Source organism: Apodemus sylvaticus, chromosome 4 (genome assembly GCF_947179515.1).
Source record: "Apodemus sylvaticus chromosome 4, mApoSyl1.1, whole genome shotgun sequence".
NCBI lineage: Eukaryota > Metazoa > Chordata > Mammalia > Rodentia > Muridae > Apodemus > Apodemus sylvaticus.
Window position 1 is genome coordinate 140,136,787 of NC_067475.1, and position 18,753 is coordinate 140,155,539.

The 18,753-nt window shown below is 45.4% G+C and overlaps 1 protein-coding gene across 2 annotated transcripts in view; it reads left to right on the forward strand.

Moving 5' to 3' along the window:
- The window catches only part of Prkci (protein kinase C iota), a 59,647-nt gene that overhangs the window by 16,908 nt on the left and 23,986 nt on the right, over positions 1 to 18,753 (forward strand). For both annotated transcript variants that reach the window (XR_007977543.1, XM_052180704.1), the window contains exons 2-5: positions 7,723 to 7,844; positions 13,387 to 13,476; positions 14,407 to 14,457; positions 17,753 to 17,838. Coding sequence is in view for 1 of the 2 variants with exons in the window: in XM_052180704.1 (XP_052036664.1) it covers positions 7,723 to 7,844; positions 13,387 to 13,476; positions 14,407 to 14,457; positions 17,753 to 17,838 (349 nt within the window). In the remaining variant the exon portion in view is untranslated. The remainder of the gene's footprint in view (positions 1 to 7,722; positions 7,845 to 13,386; positions 13,477 to 14,406; positions 14,458 to 17,752; positions 17,839 to 18,753) is intronic.

Here is an 18,753-nt window from a genome sequence, read left to right on the forward strand (position 1 = left end):
TTTTTTAAAGATTTTGTTAATTTATTTATTTGTTTGTTTGTTTGTTTGTTTATAAGTACACTGTAGCTGTCTTCAGACACACCAGAAGAGGGTATCAGATCTCATTACAGATGGTTGTGAGCCACCATGTGGTTGCTGGGAATTGAACTCAGGACCTCTGGAAGAGCAGTCAGTGAGAAGTCACTGAGCTGTCTCTCCATCTCTCCAGATTGTTGCTTCTTCTTGCATTTACTTTTACAATCAGCCCCCAGGAAAGCTTTAGTGTGTATATTTTACAAAACAGTTTGTTGAGCCTCCTAGCCAGTTAGCCTTCTGGAGTTAGTGATGTCCCACCTTTTTTCCTTTAAAGATGGAATCAAACTCTGCCTAAATTTGCCATTTAAGGACTCTTAGTAGTAAAACCCTGATCTGTTAGCCACCAATAAAATAATTTATGCTAATGACAGAGTAAAGACTGAAGAATCAAGCGTGTAATCTGTTTTCCACCTCCTGAATGCAACGTCTTCATCCTCAGCTTGTTTTTAACTCGGTTATTGTAATTGTGATCTGGTAATTGTGGGGTATTGTAAACATGGCTTTTCCCAAGCAGAGAAGTGTTTACACAAACGTTCCCTAAATGTTTTAGTTCCTGGAACTTAAGGAATGATAGTTGATAAACTGCCGCCTCCATTTGGTCTCCTAAGGAAATGTGTACTTAGGCTTTTTAAATATTTCACAGCTAGCATGTAATACCGTGATTATCCCTACCTGAAAACCTGTCACTTGGGAGACTAAGCAGGAGGATCAAGCATTCAAAGCCAGCCTGGCTTTTTAAAGTGTATTGAATAATTGAGCTCTGCGTTCTGGTTCTGAGTGACTTGCTGAGAGGAGGGAGTGTATTTGTGTCCGTGAAGCCTCTCTGATTCTTCTCACCTGGATGATTCGGCCTGCTCTAAAGCTGGGTTGACTGTGTCCTGGCTGGCATGAGTCATCCAGACTGTCTCATACTTGGCTCTGATGCTGGTTCTTTTCAGTTTACTGAACCTTGCTAATTATTGTCTCCTATTTCTGTCACACGGGGTCTCTGAGTGGGAAAGTGGGGAATATATCCGTTCACATTCTACTGCCTTAAGTAGGTGCATCTCTGTGTTAACCTTTCTGAAGGTGAGGTACTTTTTGTAATGACGGTTCACTTCTGTTTAAAGTACTGTATAAATATATAATTAAAACTATTAAATACATATATAGTGTGCTATATCTTAGTGGTATTTTAAGTACTAACTTTAATTACAGGTTGAAATTTATACCTGAGTGATAGGGTGCTTGTCTGCCATGTTTGAGACCCTGGGTTCAAACCCCAGCACAATAAACAATGAAAAATATTCACTAATTTAATCTATTAAATCTGTAACATTATCTGAGGTATTATTATCCCATTTTATGGATGAGACAAGTCACAGGGCAAATAACTCACTTCAGGTCACACAGCAATAAGAGAAGTGATAGAGTTTAGATTTAAACGTAGTCTCCTGGGTTTGCATGTCAAGGTCTTACCTGGTTTACTGTGACTGCTTACTATGTTCTATTCATTCACTATGGAGCACTGCCACCTTTGTTGGTTCAGCATGTATTCACTGGAGGTCCGCGGTAGGCACACATTGCTTCAGGTTTTGGTAATACACGACAAAATGCCTGTCCTCCTGGATAGTGTTTAGTCAGGGGAGACACTGGAAACTGTATACTGTGTGTGTGTGTGTGTGTGTGTGTGTGTAAGAAAGAGATCATATATATGATCAATTTATTTTACCTGAAGAATAAAGATTAGCATCATGTATAAAAGTGGTGTCTTAGTCAGGGTTTCTATTCCTGCACAAACATCATGCATGACCAAGAAGTAAGTTGGGGAGGAGAAGGTTTATTCAGCTTACACTTCCACATTGCTATTGATCACCAAAGGAAGTCAGGACAGGAACTCAAGCAGGTCAGGAAGCAGGAGCTGATGCAGAGGCCATGGAGGGATGTTTCTTACTGGCTTGCTTCCCCTGGCTTGCTCAGCCTGCTCTCTTATAGAACCCAGGACTACCAGCCCAGGGATGGCACCACCCACAAGCCCCCCCCCCCCATGATCACTAATTGAGAAAATGCCCCACAGTTGGATTTCATGGAGGCACTTCCCCAACCGAAGCTCCTTTCTCTGTGATAACTCCAGCCTGTGTCAAGTTGACACACAAAACCAGCCAGTAGAGGTGGACTAAATTGTTTTTTTTTAAGATTTGTTTAAAACACTTGGACTTTATTTTATGTGTATAAGAGTATATGTGCCTGTATGTATGTATGTATGTATGTATGTATGTATATATGTATATGTATCCTGTGCAAGCCTGGAGGTCAGAAAGGACATCAGATTCCCCTGGAACTAGAGTTAAAGATCATCATGTGGTGCTGGGAACTGAACCCAAGTCCTCTGCAAGAACAAATGCTCTCTGCTGAGCCATCTCTGAGCCCTAATATTTGTTTGATTATTCAGTATGTGCACATGCCTACATGAGTTTATGTGTGCCCATGAAGAGGCCAGAGGCATCAGATCTCCTGGGATTACTTACCAGCAGTTTTGAGTCCTCTGGAAGGGCAACAAGTGCTCTTAACTACTGAGCCATCTGTCCACACCCAAAATTAGGGTTTAAGTCAAGAATTAAATTGTCCACAGAGCTGTGTCAATTATGCTTTCTGTTGATCAGTATAAATCTTACAATACTGGTCTGGATATTTGTGTCCAACCCCCTCGCCCCCCAGCATTTATTGTAGGAATTGACACAAAAGGTCTTAGAAGGCGAGGGGTCTACTGGGAGTTGCATTGGCTCTCATAAGTGGGGTTAGTACCTGTGTAGAGTAGTGCAATTAAGGCCTGTTTCTGAGGATACAACAGAAGGCAGCTGACCAGACAGTAAAGCTAAGGTGCTCTCATCTTGGACTTGTCTCCAGACAGAGACATAATAAACTCATTCCTGTCATTCGTGAGTATTGCATGTGTAGAGGTTATTAAATCAAACAGAAAGAACTAAGCATTGCCTGGCATCTGCCGTGGACAGGCATAGTGCAGGGCATGAGCGTGGGTGAGTGCTCCCACAGTTGACAGTTATGGAAGAGAAGGGAGGGGAGGGGCTTTGAGAGTCTCTGTACTTCTGTAGCAATGTTACAGAAAGCATCGTCTGTGCAGGACAGTGATGTCACAGCTCAGAAGCTGGAAGGTAGGGCACAGATTTGCTGTCTAGTTAAAGGCCTCATTTCTCTGTCCAGGGTGGCACTGGTTCTGTTTCCCACTATCCTCACGATAGTAGTGGGCATAGAGGGCAGAACAGGGCCCACAGTAGTTGCTTCCAGCCTTGCAAAGGTACTAATTTATGAGGACCAAACCTTAGTCAAACCGTACCATAATCACTTTTCCTACAGGCCCACTTCTTTTCCTTTTCTGTTGGTTCTTTTCATTCTGACTATGTAGCTCTGGCTTGCTTGGAACTTACTATATAGATTAGGCTAGCATTGAACTCAGCGAATTCCCCAGTGGGATTGAAGGCATACAACACACTCCCAGAATGTTCCCTCTTCTTACGGACACTACAGTGGAGATTAAGTTACACCATGAATTTTGGAACTCAGGCCAGAGCACACACCTTGAAGTGGCAACTGCAGTCTCCGCCTTCTCCAGGACCCTTACAGGATGAGCTGGCCCTTGAGAGGGCTTCTGAGTTGGATCTAGGGCCTTCACCTCCCATAAGGCTGTCCAAGAACCGGCGTTTCCTGTGCGTCTGCAGTCAAGGGGTTGGATCTTTGAAGGGGCTGAGAACAGGAGCTAGTTTGATGTCAGCACCAGCAGCGCTGAAATCCCCAGGTCAGCACAGACTGCTTCAGGGTCCTTTAGTTAGCATTTGGATTTGAGTTCCTTTGCTACTGTCAGAGACACTGTTATGACCCTGTGGTTTGCCTTTTAAATTGTCGGGTGAAATATAATGTTTAGATTGACAATTATGGAGTTTGAATAGGATATGATTGCTTAAACACTGGTGACATATTGTCCTATAAAGCTGGACATAGGATATGATGGGCCCCACCTTTGATCCAAGCACCCAGGAGGCAGGCAGGCATCTGTGATCCCTAGGCCAGCCTGGTTTACATAGCAAGTTAAATGAGACCCTATCATAAAAAGCAAAATAATTCTATGCATGCTTATAATAATAATAGAAAATACTCCCTTGTCAAAAGTGTGTTTGATGGAAAATGACTTTCTAGAGTATAACAATCTTGAACCCCTGTTGTGTTAATAGTAATATAAATGTATTTACATGTCCAAGAAATTTAGCTTTTAGTTATTTATAACTTTGTTATAGATGTGTTATCAATATACTAAGTAATTAAAAGAATATAAGACAGGTTTAGAATTAGAAGATATTGTGTGGTTAGCAATTGAATGGAATGTGATGTTGATGGTGCTTTTTGTAAACCGAGCCTTAATTTGCGGGACTATCAGGAGTAGACTTGTGTAATCAAGATCTTAAGTATGTGAAATTGTGAGTAGACTAAAGTCTATAGTAGACTATTTGTATTGGGCGGTATGATCAAGTTGAAAAAAAGAAGTTAGATCCAGATTGATTGATTGATTGATTGATTGATATCTTTTGAGACAGGGTTTCTCTGCGTAGCTCAGGCTATCCTCAAACTCACTCTCTAGATCAGGATGGCCTCAAACTCACAGGGATTCGCCTGCCTCCTCCCTAGTGCCAGAATTAAAGGTGTGTGCATGACCGCCCCTTGAGATCTGTAAATATCAGCTGTAACCACGGAAGACATGGATATAGAGATAAAGAGTAAACACAGAATGTGAACTAAATTTCAGAGGTGGTGTGGGGAGGAAGGGAAGAGAAGAAAGACCATAGCAGTGTCACTGAGATTGTCTTGTGTCAAAATGCAGAGAGGTGGGGACTTTGGAGTGCTCACCTCCAACATGTCTTTATCAAACCCCTTCCGTCAAGGGGCAGGGCCCCGTGTGGAAGAGGACGCGGAAAGGGTGTAAGAGCCAGCGGTGGTGGATGACTCCAAGCACGGTCTGGTTTTCAGCCACAGCAGCTCTGATACTCAGTGACTGTGTAGCATGCCTGAGACCTGCATAGGGTTACACCAGACAGCGTCTCAGCCTGAGAAGCTGTTTGCAGCTGACAGCTGGGAAAGGAAAACTAGTTTCTCCAGTGGAGCATCACCAGCTATTTCAACCACACTCCAGGCAGGTCCCATGCTTAAGATAACTGGATAAATAAGGTGGACTCCATGATTCCCTGAGTTCCAAGGCAGGGGTTTGATGGAGACATGTCATTTAGAGCTGACAGTTCCAAAGACTCTCTCAGTGCCTAACGTCCGGCTGTGCTGTCTGTACCTGTCCCATCTGCTGCAGGGGGAAGCTTCTCTGACGATGGCTGAGCAAAGCGCAGATTTAGGAGGAGTTGGGGGAGGGGAAAACATTTTATATATAAAACTATTTAAGTAAAAATAGTGTCCTGTGTCTTGTGAGTGAAGACAAAGGGAGACGTTAAGTGTTTCGGCCTCTAGTCCCGGAATGCCAAGAAGCTAGCGTGTTGTAGGGAAGCCATGGCGAGAGACAGCTTGCGAGCACTTAGAGTGACCGTCCCTGAAGAGGCGGGCCATGCAGCTTCTGTGTCTGCTTGCCTCTCTACTTAACTTCTGTAGCTCCTGAAGACTACAGCTGTAGCTTGTAGATACACGGGGCAGATAACACGGGGCTGCTCTGTGGGACCTTGGAGGCAGCAGCAGAACTCTAGTGTAACTTTTTTCTTAATAAACTAGGCCCTTTGTGCTCTGCATTTCAACTACCCAAGTCTCTGTGTTTCTCGTGGTTCCTTTCTGCTGTCACCTCCTTCCGTTCACCAGTGAGCAAGCATCTGTGAATAAGCTCCTGGAAGGATCAGGGCCTCCACCACACCTTCTGCAAGCTGCTGACTGACTGATGACGAGTTGTCAGTGATGGTGGGAGGTGGGAACCACAGGTGCAGAGCCTAAGAACAGTTTATCTGGGGCTCCGTTTAGCTCCCTAAACAGCCCTCCCTTCTCCATCTCTGACCTCATATCCTGTGTCTAGCAAGTGAAACATGTGGAGTGTATTAACCTGACCCACCACTAACTTTGATCATCCAGAAGGCTAAGAACGTCCTCAACTGGCATCTGAGGCCGAGAGGAGGGCTTTCCCCATTCTCTTGTAAGCTGTCCCTGTGATGGTTCTCTGGGGTATTTGAAAAGTGCATTTGATTGAAGATTTTCTTCTGTTACTATGAGAACTTCACAAAAATGTTACCGTGTTGAAACATGGGATTTGGGGTATATTGAAACTGTGACCCCAGGTCATAGCACTCATATTTGGCTCCAGAATAAGGATCTCTTACCTCTTTTGAGGTGAGAGCTGTGTTTTGACAGTAAAGTATCATTCTGTGGTAGGATCTGCATTGACCTCTAGGAGTATAATGGAAGAAAACCTGTGTCTCTGCCTTCACTTCACCAAGTTTCATTGTATTCCAGTTGGGACAGGGTGTAAAATACAAGCACACATTTGTCTGCCATTGGAGAAGTAGGCCTGGCAGGTAGCCGGGAACAGCTCGTGAGGGGACTCTAGACCCCGATGTTGTAGTTTGCTTCCCAGTCACTGAGATCAGACACCCCAAGGAAAGCAACCTGGGGCAAAGGGGCTTATTTAGCTCACTGTTCCAGGTCAGGCCATTGTAGAGCGGGCATGCTGAGGGTGGGGCTTCCCACCTCCATTAACTCAAAGAAAATACCACACTGTGTATCCACAGACCAACCTAAGCTACACTGTCACTCTGCACTCTCCCCAGGTGATTCTAGATGGTAAGAAAGCTAACTGTCCCGGCCGCCTAGGGACATGAACATCCACTCTGCATGATAGAAGCGTGTGGGTTTACCACAGAAGGGCATAAATCATGTTGATTTTATCAACACCATAAAGACAGTCCAGCACCTAGAGTGCTGTGTAAAAGTGGCTGCTGTGTGGAGACTAGAGTGTGGAAAGCCTGCGGGGCACAGGCATCTGTCTCCTAGAGAACACTTGACCGCAATACAGACTACACGGCATTTGGTCATCTAGTGCTAAGTAAAGGAAGTGTGCTTTAATATATGTCATTATTTACTACTTTATACTCTTTATTATCACTTTCATTAATAAAAATATGTTCCTGTGTTTGGGGAGGAAGATTTATACTAAAGGAAGCTAATTTAAAATAATTTTTGGAAAATTAGTTCTTGGGGAAAAGCTGAAAATGGCAGAAGAGATGTAGAACTCGTGCTGTACAAGGAATGATTGACAGGGTGACGTGGGTTATTTGTGATGCCCTGGCCCAGGGAGCCGGGCAAACAGAAGCACAGTGTCTTTGATGACCGGTAGATTATGAGGGTGGGAAACTGGGACTGGGCTTGAAGCAGATTTCCGGTGAGTACAAGGCAAATGCTGTGGAGAGTGGCTGTGAGCTGCGAGGCCTCCTGGAGGAGATAGAGCAGTGGGAGGACATGGAGTCAGGGCTCCTCGTGAACCCGGTTTTGTCTCCAGCTCATTCCATATGGTAACTTTATTTCATTAACATTTCAATGTTTTATAAAGCATAGAATGACTCGTCTGTCACACAGACATTTAGTCAGTGTGGCTTTAACATAAACCTCTTTCTTTTTCAGGGATATTATGATAACACACTTCGAGCCTTCCATCTCGTTTGAGGGACTTTGCAGTGAGGTTCGAGACATGTGTTCTTTTGACACTGAACAGCCATTCACCATGAAATGGATAGACGAGGAAGGTGCGTGACGGGCAGGTGGGAGTGGGTGGGTGCTCGTGAGCGTGTGCTTTTCGGTAAAGCAAGACTTCACGAAATCAAGTGGGGAGGGTAAGACAGGAACGTAAGGGCACGTACGTAGATTAAGATAGAAGATTGAAATCAAAGCATACAATCTTTGGTTTGTCTTTTTATTAGATATTCTTTATTCACATTTCAAATGTTATCCCCTTTCTGGTTTCCCCTCTGAAAAGCCCCTATCCCATCCCCCCTTCCCCCTGCTCGCCACCCCCCCCATTCCTGCTTCCCTGTCCTAGCATTCCCCTATGCTGGGGCATTGAGCTTTCTCAGGACCAAGGGCCTCTCCTCCCTTTGATGTCCAACAAGGCCATCCTCTGCTATATATGCGGCTGGAGCCATGGGTCCCTCCATGTGTACTCTTTGGTTGATGGTTTAGTCCCTGGGAGCTCTGGGGTACTGGTTGGTTCATAGTGTTGTTCCTCCTTTGCGGCTGCAGGCTGCTTCAGCTCCTTGGGTCCTTTCTCTAGCTCCTCCACTGGGGACACTGTGCTCAGTCCAATGGTTGGCCGGGAGACAATTTTTGTTTTTTGCCTCTACAAAATGAAACAAAACTAACCCTCCCTATCCCCAGCAGTTAAGGGGAGTGTTTTATCAGTGTGACATTTTAACCTACATTTTAATATAAGAGTTTTCTTGTTCTTGACAGAATTGTAGAGCAGTCCTAGCGATTGTGTTCATCTGGGGTGATGTCAGCGCCTTAGTCACTAGTGCCGTGTATTCACAAGTGTTTATGAGCTGTTGAGGACAGCTATCAGCTTGAAAGCTAGCTTGTCCATCACACCGGGCATGCATGTCTGACAGTGTCCTTTAAGGACCAGGACTTATAGTGATAAAATGGGCAGGCGGCCTCTTTAGTGAGAAGACATTGAATTAAGGCTTCTCACAGTGCACTGTTTTTATTTTCAGTTCATTTCATAGTGTAATTTCACTAGTATTTTAATTTTGGGGTATATACATATATATAAGTGATTAAGTCATCTGCCCTCGGACAAGGGGATCAGGGCAAGACCCCACCCAGCTATGCTTTCCACTGAAAAGGAAGGCCTGAGGAATGTTCTGCTCTTCAAAGGCTCAAGAAGGGGCTGGAGAGATGGCTCAGCAGTTAAGAGCACTGACTGCTCTTCCAGAGGTCCTGAGTTCAATTCCCAGCAACCACATGGTGGCTCACAACCATCTGTAATGAGATCTGATACCCTCTTCTGGTGCATCTGAAGACAGCGACAGTGTACTCACATTAAACAAACAAACAAACAAATATTTTTTTTAAAAAGCTACAAGAAAGGAACATTTCTGGGAATATGACTCAAGGAGGGGACCAGGCCCCAAGTGGTGTTAGGGACACTTCCCCCACCCACCCAGCCATGTTAGACATGCCAGAGGCCTGGGAGGAGGGAACCAGCCCGGGAGGATGTCGCAGGCACACAGCTGCAAGGGCAGACTCAGTTAAGACTTGCAGTTTGCCCTGCTGGAATTTGGTCTAAGGGTTCCTCTCTATGCCCTCATAACTCCCTTTTTGAATGATATTATATATTCTGTGCCATTGTGTATTAGAAATATCCAAATTTGTTGTTTTATTTTTCCAGAGGGTTACAGGTAAGAGTTTGACTTCAGTCTCAGAAGAAACTTTTGGCCTTTTAAACAGTGTTGAGCAGGAAAGACTTTGGGGACCTCTGAAGTTGGCTAAATGCATTTTGCCTTATGGTATGGCCATGAACCCAAGGGGCCAGGGAGTGGAAAGAGGATTTACATATAATAAACTGTGACCTAAGTTTTGTTTCTGCATCTGGTCAGGATATTTTACACACAGTTGGATCTTTCATATTTGACATCTTGTCTTTCTGAAGCCTAATGCTTATTTGCTTCTTTTTATAAGTAAAAACAAACAAACAACAGGACTGTATTAAAAATAAGAATAGGTCTACTGGTTAATATCCAGATTTTATTAATTCTTTAATTACCTCAAAATTAATTGTAGTGAACAAATACTCAGAATGTATTTGTGTTTTATTTGAGACATTTAGAATTTAGTCATAGAGTTAGCTTTGAAAATACCTTTCCTGGTCATTTTTGTTTTACAGTGACTTAGAGTGCTTTATGCATCAGACATGTGGTCAGAAAAGGTCACATTCATCACTCAGGCACTCAATCCAAGAAAAACAAAACAGGTTGAATGGATACAGTGTCTGTGCGTGAGTAAGTTAGTGTATGATTAGCTCGCCTTCCTGCTTCCTTAGGATTCCACAGAGTTGTATCTCCTCTCACAGACCCCAGAGCCTAGTACATTGTGACTACGTTCACAGCCCAGAGATGATCACAATCCTGTGTCCTGCCCTTCTGTGGTTTAGGTTCCTTGATCACCTCTCCGCCAGCTCTGAAGACCCATGAAATGGTGACCGAATAATGAACTAGAGGCAGGAGCAGTGTAATAACTACCCCTAGTCAGACGAGGGAAGGTGCTGGTTCTGAACTATAGTGGTGCCAGTCGTCACTCCCTCAGGAAAGCTCACTGCTGCCCTCCCATGACTGCTTCCCATGTGCTTCCCATGGCTCTTGACGCTCTTGCTCTCACTCATCCTTCTCTAATGTTTTGTAGTTGAGAACTGTGCCTAGATTCTCTCCCACAGCGGAAAGTCACAGTCTTCATTTTGAACGTCGTAGACCACGTATATATGAGTTGTAGCTGTTCCATTGGATAAAAGCCATGCTCACATCAATCTCTTCTAGACAAGGTCTGCATGTGTTTGAGGTTTGGGGGCTAGAGAGATGGCTCATCAGTTGAGGGCACTGGCTACCCTTACAGAGGACCCGGGTTCAATTCCCAGCACCTTCATGAAATCCACAACTATCTGTAACTCCAGTTCCAGGCAATCTGACACATTCAAGGAGGTGACACACCAATACATATAAAAATAAATTGTTTTACATAAAGAAAATCCATTTGCTACTTTGAACCTCCTGCCCAGTCTTCTGATCTTTGTATTTGCAGCCACTGATTCTGTAGATGTGTTTTGTGTTTGCCATATTGCCTTCAGTGACTGTTACCACACTCACTCGCTCATTGGTCCATTGTCCAAACCATTTTCTCCGTCGTCTGGCCTTCACCAGCCGTCCGTGACTGCCATCTTCTGCCTGTCCTGAGATGGAAAAGGCCATGTAAAACTCTTCTGCTTTTGTGCCAGTCCTGGTTTGGTTTTCTATTTCTGTGCAACCTACCTTATGACTTAGTGATTTGAAAGCTTACTTTCACAGCTCTGTGACTTATCAGAGCTAATGTTATAAATGTCCACAGAAGATAAAAGGGAATGAGGGCTCGGCAGCTGTGTTGGAGAAAAGAACAGACACTGTTTTCTTTGAGACTGTGTAGATAGGAAAGGATTTCACGGTTCTCTCTCAAGTAGTAAGCTGGGTTCTGTGCACAGTGTACTTGAAGATTCGTCAGAGTCGGTGGCATGTAGCATGCAGGAATGTTTCATATAACCGCAGGAATGAGCGTCAGAGTAGCAGAGGGGAGGATCAGCTCAGGTCGAGGCTTTGCTCGCAGTGACTTGATCATTGAGGAATGCACCTCTTGACTTCCCGGGATGACTCTGCACCTTGGCTGGCTACTTGAGAGAGGTGTGTCCTCCTCCTCTTCTCTGTGTGTAACTAAAATTCACCACTTCTATTTAAGAGTAGCTGGAGCTGGTGTCCAGCCCTAAATAGGACATCCTTCCCACCAAAGGCTCAGAACATGTCAGAGGAGGGGCATCTCAGATAGGGGTGCAAAGAATGTTAGACTGCAGGGAGGGGGGAGTGCTGAGGAATGCTGCCTTTGGGCTGTGTCATGGCCTTTGCAGCCATGGACGCATTGCAGCTGTATACACAAGATGGAGTCAGTGAGGTCAGTCATCATCCCAGCAGAGAAGACTCTGTGTATTAGCACAAGAAGAAGGGAAGAAGCTGAAGGGAGAAGGGCTCGTGGAGTGCTTCGGAGGAGTGGGAGGGAATGTGGGCTTGGGGTACACACCATCAGTATGCACTGTTTATGTCTATGCAGTCGTCAAAGAGTAAAAGATGCTTTGTTTAAAGAAAGAAGGAGGAACAAGGGGATGGAGAGGTGGCGAGCAAGCAGTGAAGAACACTTGCTGCTCCTTTTTCCAGGGACCCATGTTGAAGTCCCAGCACCCACAGGTAGCTCACAGTTCGCTCTCTGGAGCTCCAGGTCCAGGGGCTCTGGCGCCCTCTTCTGGCCTGCTGTAGGCACACATAGTGCACAGGCAGATACGCAAGCAGAATATTTATCAAATAAATACATCTAAACAAAGTTTTTAGTTGCTCGAGCTGGACTATTCTTGGTCCAGAGTACTTTTAAGTGGTTTCTTTCTTGTGATTTACTGACCAAGGTTGTAATGTGAAAGAAAATCTGTGACAGTCACAGGGTCCAAGAATCACCGAAGAATGATACCCCAGTCTCATGTGGTATGCGGAAGCGGAGAGCATTCGTTCAGCAGAATCTCCTGCATGCAGGGCTCCTCATTCAGGAATGGATAGCTAGTGGGCTCACAGGCCCAGCTTTCATCGTTAGGGGAATCCCAGGGAGGGGTGTGCCCTTTACCGTGACTGGTTAGCTCTGTCTCTAGGGTCTGACTGATTCTACACTTGCTTGGGTCTGGAGACCTCCCAGGGTGGTTACTTACTCATTCTAGCTACCTCTTCTTGCTTTAGGCCGGATGACAAGATATCCTCAGATTGGCTGCCTGCGGCTGTGGTTAGTTGACCACAGGCTCCTGGATCAAGTTCTCATTTCTGAGAAACACCAACTTTGGCCTAGTCTCCCAAACTGCCAGTTTGCAGCCTGTGATGGAGTCAGCCTGGCTCTGGCTAGCTCAGTCCTCTCACCTGGAAACCCTACCCGGCCACAGTGTGGCAGTGGAGCTGCGTTAACTCCCTTTTTAGAGAAACTAGCAGCCAGGTCTGGGGTAATACCAGCACTTGGTAGACTGAGGCAGGAGGATTGTGTGTTTAAAGCCAGCCCAGGCTATAGAATGAATTCCAGAGCAGCCTGAATAAGTTACTAAAATCCTGTTCTCAGACAGAACAAAATGGGTGTGGCTGCCTCTGAGCTCTCTCTTGGTGTTAGAGCACATGCCAGGCCTGGTCCTGGGCTCCATACACAATACTGAAGGCAAGGAAAAGGAGAGCTGAAAACTTGCTCTTAACCACACCCATGTGAGGGAGCCACGCCTGTCTGACAGTGGTTCCAGCAAGTTTGCCCCCCCTCTCTCCCCCCTCTTCCCTCCCTCCATCCCTATACGTAGAAGATTGTGTGTCTGCCTCCCATGTGTCCTAGAAGTGGATGTGACCTCATCCACAGAGCAAAGGGGAGTCTAGGGCAGCATCTAAGCATCTGTCCTGTACATGCTCCCCGGTTAATAGCTATGGAATGCGCTTACTGTCGTCGCACTCAGAGGGTTTGAAGCCTGCACTTCCCTCTTTGTTTTTTTAGGAGACCCGTGTACAGTGTCTTCTCAGTTGGAGTTAGAAGAGGCTTTCAGGCTGTATGAGCTGAACAAGGATTCTGAACTCTTGATCCATGGTGAGAGCCATCCCTTGACTGCCAGCGCTCAAATTTAAACATAACTCTTCTTAAAGATGATCAAGGTGTCATTTACCATGCGTGCCCTCCTCTCTATTTCTTGTCCTTCAGATTCTTTTTCCTGTAGCAGAGCAGGCAAGGTGATTGTCTATTTGGGATGGGGGCAGTAGCCACCCTTTTCTAGTGTAAAATTTTAAAATGCTGAAAGAATTGATCAGTTATGTAGGCCGGTAGCACCTGCCTATCATCCCACAGCTTGGGAGGCAGAGGCGGGAGGAGCCCAGATGTCCCGTGAGCTTCACAGTGAGCCCACATCTGAAAGCAGCCGGACTGCGATTTAACTCACCGTAGAGCGGTTGCCTGGCACGGCGCGGGACTGACAACCTGTCTCTGTTCTGGGTGCCCTTCCTCACTTGTACCTTGTTCACCACAGAGTACATTAGTTAACAAGATGCTCTTCATTATCAAATGGTTGCTTTGGTGTGTTGATAAATTTCCTGCCTGGAATATATGCTTGTATTGGGGGTTGGTACGATTCCTGGTATTAATTCTCTAATTGAACGTACATCTTTTAAGAACTCTGATTTTTGTCATTTAATTCTTTGTCAAACAAAAGTTCTCTACAATGAAGATTTAAAAAGTAGTAGTTAGTTTCTTTAAGGACCAGAATTTAAAAAGTGATTATTTACAGGGGACTAGGATTGGCAAGTCAAGCTTCTAATGTGTTACCTATAGACACATTTGTCATCACAGAAACTTGTTTTATATACACTTGGTTAAAAGTGAGAGCCTTTAGTAGACTAGTATTGGCCAGATGATAAATTCTGCCTCAAGTATCTCAGGGCACTTAGAATTGGTGTTACTTTTAATTCCAAATAATTTGTATTTTGTAAATATGCTGTTAGCTGATTTCAGTTTCTCTTCTTTCAGTATTTCCGTGTGTTCCAGAGCGTCCTGGAATGCCCTGCCCAGGAGAGGACAGTGAGTGTTACTGCTCTGCACACCTGAAGAGTTGCTTACAGTGGAAAAAGAAGAACCTTTTGTTTTGTTTTATTTTTTGAGACAAGGTTTCTAGCTGTCTTGGAACTCTCTGTCTAAGACCAGGCTGGCCTCCAACTCTTAGATCTGCCTGCCTCTGCCTCCTGCGCGCTAGGATTAAACACATGTGCTTCCACCCCAACTTAAGAAATAGAACTTTTAGTTTGTTTGACTTACTCTATTTCTTCACTCTAACTTAGAATATAGTACAACTGCCTACGCTGTGCTTTTGACACTGGAACTCACCTAGCTGTCCGTGTCTTACATCACGGTCAGCTGTGCCTATATAAGGGCATGTGGGTTCATGTTTTTAAATGTTGGATGTTTTCAAGCATGTGGAAATTTTGAAACATCTTTGAAAAAAAGGATAGGTACATATCTCTTGTCCTGATTTAACAGCACTTCCCTAGCGTTTTCTGGGTGCCTGTTGGTGGGCACGGGTGCACGTACTCTACCTCTCCTGACTCAGCATACACTCCGTCACGGCTTATGCTTGCTGTGTCGTGTGAGAATCAGTGACTCGACGCTCCTCTTCCAGGCACCTTTGTTAGGAATAGTTATGGAATCCCGTTTTCACTATGGTTTCATTACATACCTAAGACTTCAGAAGGAAAAGTAGTAAATGCTTTGCTTTGAATTACATGAAATTTCCAAGTGTAAACTTTTTTTAAATTATTTATTTACTTTATATATATGAGTACACTGCAGCTGTCTTCAGACACACCAGAAGAGGGCATCAGATCCCATTACAGATGGTTGTGAGCCACCATGTGGGTGCTGGGAATTGAACTCAGGATCTCTGGAAGAGCAGTCAGTGCTCTTAACCACTGAGCCATCTCTCCAGCCCCCCAAGGATAAATTTTTAATTTTGCTGGAAGGAGAGTAAAAGCCATGCTGGCTGTCTTTACAGAGCTGCTGGAGACAGTGGCTCTTCTGTGCTCAGAGCCAGAATTTTGAAAGATGACCTAGTAGCATATCCTGTGTAGAGTTCCACGTCTATCCCCGTCCATTTTAGGTCTGTGGCATCCTTCCCAGGTGAAATACAGTTCCTACACTTTCCACTCTACTGCACACTCTTTTTTTATCCTTTAAAATTTAGTGGTGGAGGTCTGGCATCACCTTTTCCCCAGCAAAATAAATATTAAACCAGAGTAGAGAGGAAAAATACTAAACCAGAGTAGAGAGACTGTGGCCTCTTGGTCATTTAAATTCTTAGACCCCAGTAAAATGTTTACATTTTGGATAATATAAGCTAGTTCATAAGACTGTGTGGAAATCCAAAATGTACTGGCTCTCTGTAGGAAGCGTTGGTTTTTGCAAAAGTGTGTCTAGTGTTAGCAGTTTTGCACAAGGCTTCTAGCGATCAAGACTTTATTCCCCAGCTCTGCAACGAGAAAAAAGATTTCTAAGAGCACTGTAGCTGGGACTTTGTACTTTAACTTAAAATAATGAAGTCGGTGCTCCATCTGCTTTAACGTAGTTTAGAAATGTTCCTTACTGTTAACTGCCCCTGAGGAAAGTCACCAGCACACAGTACAGTGTCTACAATGTCAGTACATGTCACAGTGCTGGAGAGCCAGATCATAGATGGACTGCATTTGATTATTTGGAGCCTCTGCCTATGCGTTTAAGAATGAGACAAGGCTCGGAGGGGAAGAGCCCTTGTTGCTTTTCCAGACGACCCATGTGGTGGCTCGCAGCTGTCTATAACTTGAGTTCCAGGGGATCCAGCTTCCCTCCTCACCTCCAGAGTCCTAGGCATGCGCACGGTAGACTCACAGACATCCAGACAAACACTAATACACATAAAAAGTGAACAGGAATACTAACATTCATAGAAACCTTCGGAGTGGGCCAGGCCAATGGCTGAGAGGTAGAATGCTTACATAACTACCATGTGAGGGCTCGTGGGTTCCACACCTAGATCGTACCAGAAACTGACCAAAAAGGATAAAAGTTTGTTGTAGGTGAAGTCGTGTAAAATAACACTTACAAATAACTCACATGAAGTAAAATGTACCTCACTACTTGTAAAGGTAATTAATTATCTGTAGTGGGTGCTAACAGGCTGGCATTTGTATGCCTCTTTGATGTAATACTATATAAGAAACATATAACCATCTTATTTGTATTTTTAAGATATTTTGATTTTTATTGTGTGTGCGTGTGTGCACAGATCAGTGCCTCAGAATTTGAGAGCATCAGATCCCTGTTCTCTCTCTGCGTGCCGTGCTGTAACTTCAGTTACAGACACTTGTGAACTGCTTTTGATTAGGTGCTAGGAAGCGAAATAAGGTCCTCCGCATAACAGAAGCTTAACAGCAAAGATATTTCTCTAGTCCCTCTTCCCTTTAAAGATATCTCTGTGTTATTTTTGCCAAAAGTATTTAGCACTGACTCTGATCGCCAAGAGACAGACAAACCTGGAAGGGGCACAAGTACACCGCCTAAGGTGTGGAAAAGCCAGCGCCGTGGTTATGTGGAGAGCAGCCGACCAAACAGACGAGAGACCACGGCAGGGCCTGGCCCTCGGCTTGCTCCTGATTAGAAATCGGCCGCTTTGAACGGCACTCTTGGAACAGCTAGATTTTGTTTATGAGCTTTATTCTCCAAGGCACCACACTTACGTTGTTGTGGATGGCTAGAACGGATGCCCTGAGATCTTACTTTCAAATCATTCTGAGGGGGAAAGGGACTTTTGTTGATCTTTGTATTTGTTTGTTGAGAAGTTGGATAACAGAAGAGGAGTAGCTGTAAAATGAGGTGACGGACGCCAGCAGGCGTGCCCTCCTTCAGCGCGTCTGCGAGTTTCCGCTTTTCTCAAGCATTGAAGGGGAGTCTGAAGAAAACCTCTCCTGCTCACTGCAGTGGGGCGGGGCTGCTCTCCTCCAGGCCTTTAGCCCAGGCCTGCTCTCCTCCAGGCCTTTAGCCCGGGCCTGCTCTCCTCCAGGCCTTTAGCCCGGGCCTGCTCTCCTCCAGGCCTTTAGCCCGGGCCTGCTCTCCTCCAGGCCTTTAGCCCGGGCCTGCTCTCCTCCAGGCCTTTAGCCCGGGCCTGCTCTCCTCCAGGCCTTTAGCCCGGGCCTGCTCTCCTCCAGGCCTTTAGCGAGTCCATTTTTCAGTTTCACTTTCTAGTTTTGTGTTTCTCTATTTCTTTCCAGCAATAAGTGTGGGAAACTCAGATTTAATTCAGTGGCTTTTATTCAGACTTGCTCCTTTTAAACTTTCCATCTCTCATCAGAGTCCATTTACCGCAGAGGGGCACGCCGGTGGAGGAAGCTGTACTGTGCAAATGGCCACACTTTTCAAGCCAAGCGTTTCAACAGGGTAAACTTATTTTATTGGATTCTAATATTTTGAGACATATATTTTTATTTTTATTTTCCTTTCTATGAGAGAAAGATAGTTTGTTATTAAGTTTTGATAGTCCTTTTAATAGAAGTAAGCAGCAAGGCCTTCACACACCGGTGCTATGGCCCCTCGCCCCCCTGCTGTGCCCCCCCAGTTCTGTGGCCCCCAGTGCTGTGGCCCCCTCGCCCCCCTGCTGTTCCCCCCCCCAGTTCTGTGGCCCCCTCAAACCCTGGTGCTATGGCCCCTACCCCCCTGCTGTGCCCCCCAGTTCTGTGGCCCCTCACCCCCTGCTGTGCCCCCCCCCCCCGGTGCTGTGGCCCCCTCGCCCCCCTGCTGTGCCCCCCAGTGCTGTGGCCCCCTCGCCCCCTGCTGTGCCCACCCCCCAGTGCTGTGGCCCCTCATACCTCGTGCTGTGGCCCCTCACCCCCTGCTGTGCCCCCCAGTGCTGTGGCCCCCTCGCCCCCCTGCTGTGCCCACCCCACCCCCCAGTGCTGTGGCCCCTCGCACCTCGTGCTGTGGCTTCACTCACAGCCTTCCCTCTAAAAATGTCTTAGGTTTCTTAAAAAGGTGAGGACGTTTTTAAATTCAATGAATGGATGTCATTAGTCTTAGGTTAAACTCTTAATGTCTGCTCCTTATTGTCAAATGAGTCTGAAAAAAATGTGGGTTTTTAGAATTACAAGAAACTTATGTTTGAATACATTCAAAACTGGCAGAAATTATCAAAGTTTATTGTGTAAGCCCTTTGACTTCACTGTTTAGAAAGCCGTGAGGGTAGCAAACACTTGGCCAGCTCTCGCTCTGTCAGTTTCCTGAGGCCTCCGCCTGTGTTGGTTCACTAAAGCCTCGAACAGCCCTGACATAGGTACTGCATAGTCCCTTTCTATAGAT